At 69.1% G+C, this 1,846-nt stretch overlaps 1 protein-coding gene across 1 annotated transcript in view; it reads right to left on the reverse strand.

Moving 5' to 3' along the window:
- CHLNCDRAFT_143596 (hypothetical protein) overlaps positions 1 to 1,733 on the reverse strand; it is a gene marked incomplete at both ends in the record, with an annotated part of 1,973 nt that extends 240 nt beyond the window's left edge. Inside the window, 4 exons of the mRNA XM_005849228.1 lie at positions 5 to 87; positions 278 to 950; positions 1,152 to 1,506; positions 1,654 to 1,733. Of these exons, the coding sequence (XP_005849290.1) occupies positions 5 to 87; positions 278 to 950; positions 1,152 to 1,506; positions 1,654 to 1,733 (1,191 nt within the window). The remainder of the gene's footprint in view (positions 1 to 4; positions 88 to 277; positions 951 to 1,151; positions 1,507 to 1,653) is intronic.
- Between the last annotated feature and the right edge of the window lie 113 nt (positions 1,734 to 1,846).

The following is a 1,846-nucleotide window of genomic DNA, read 5'->3' on the forward strand; positions in this document are numbered from 1 at the left end:
CCACCCACACCACCAGCACGCCGCGGCTCCGCAGGTCTGCCTGCATGCGGGGCTCGCTGGCCCCCCCGCCTTGGAACGTGTGCAGCGCTGCGCATGGGCAGGGAGGGGCGTGGGGAAGTGTCGAGACTGGCAGCCAACTATGGCAGGCAGCTGCTGGTCCGACCGTCGAGGCTGCGCAGCTGAGCAAGCACTCCAGAACAGCAGGGCGGATTGGCTGGAGTTCACAGAATGAAACATTCCCCACTCCGAGGCAGGACCCCAGCAGCCAGGCACTCACCCAGCAGGTAGGCATTCACCACTTCCACCAGGGAATCCACCTCTGTTTCTGGCAGGCGCGCCTTCGCGCCAAAGCCTTGCACGGCGCACTGGAACATCTCTCTTTCCACCATGCACAGCGCGTGCTGTGCCACCACGCTGCCCTGGTGCTGCCGGGCGGCGGACAGTGCTGCCAGCAGGTCGGCAAACGGCAGCTGGCCTGGCGGGCGCTCTGGCGGCAGCAGCAGCGAGCCCAGGTTGCGGCCCTCCCGCTCAATGGCCTCCTCGAGGCCGCCTCCCTCAGCCTGAGGGCCGGCGAGCGGCGGCAAAACGCCGCGCGGGAGGCGGTAGCTGCCGGGGCCGCAGGGCGAGTCTGGCCCAGCCAGGGCTGGCAGCTGCGCATCGCTGGCGGCCGCCTGCACCCGCGCTGCTCTGGCGCCCTCCAGCGCCAGCCGGGCCGCTCTGCAGGCTGCCTCAACGTGTGCCACGTCGTGCGCCTGCACAGCCAGCTCGCCGCCCACGCTGGCCACAGCCGCCGTCATCTGCATGGCAGCATTCAGCGCCGTCGAGGTGGCTGAGCCATTCACCACCAGCGGCACCTGACGCTGCAGCAGCCACAGATGCAGGTGGGCCTCTGCCAGCTGGAAGAGGTCGGGGGAGGGGCTGCGGCAGGTGCTGACGTGGCCCAGTGTTGCCTGCACGTGCACATTAAAAGGGGGCGGCGAGGCTGGTCAGACAGGGGCAGACACTCGGAGGTGTGGTAACAAAAGCTTGGTGGTGAAGGGAAGCAGGCCCAAGCAAGTTCCAGCGAGGAACCCGTCAGCAGGTGCTCGCTAGTCGTCCAAGTACAGCAGGCTCAGCAGGCCTAGCAGGCCCAGCAGGCCCTGGCAACGCACCCTGATGGCCTCGCGGACCAGCGGCCATGCGGTGTCTCGCGGCGCGCCGCCTGTGTGCAACCCGACGTCGGTGAAACCGCCCTGCGGCTGCCGCGCCGGCACCTCGTCCTCTTCATCTGCCTCCAGCTGGTCCAGCGCTTGCAGCACCAGGGCGCGCACCATCGCCGGCGTCTTCTGGTGGCCCTGCCCGCCCCCAGCCGCAGAGCGTTCGTCGCCCTTGCGCTGCGCCGCCTTGGCCAGGGCGCCGCTCAGGGCCGCCCGGAAGCCTGCCATCTGCTCGGCCGGCAGCACGCCGCAGTGCACCACCGTGCCCTCGCCGCTCTCTGCCGTGTGGCTGATGGCACCGTCGTCGGTGCTGCGAGATGGGGGCCAGGGGATGGCAGCAGAGATGGGAATGGAGAGGCAGGAGGGCAGAGGGGCCAGCAGCTGCTGTTAGGGGAGGCAGGCAAAGCAGGCGCGGCGCGTGCATGGAGCAACGGGTCCGCGCCGCCAACAAACGCACCTGTGTGTGATAAAGCGCCAGCGATCCAAGCCCACCAGGATCAGCGCAAGGCTGCCTGGTACTGGCTGGGTGTCTGGCATGCCGGGAGGTGCCATCAGCAGGCAGCAGCCGTACTCCGGGAAGAAAGAAGCGCTCTGGGCGCAGGCCACGAAGCGCACCGCCTCTGCCAGCAGCTAAGGTCGGCGGCAGGCAG

This window comes from Chlorella variabilis (assembly GCF_000147415.1).
Source record: "Chlorella variabilis unplaced genomic scaffold CHLNCscaffold_6, whole genome shotgun sequence".
NCBI classification, from domain to species: domain Eukaryota; kingdom Viridiplantae; phylum Chlorophyta; class Trebouxiophyceae; order Chlorellales; family Chlorellaceae; genus Chlorella; species Chlorella variabilis.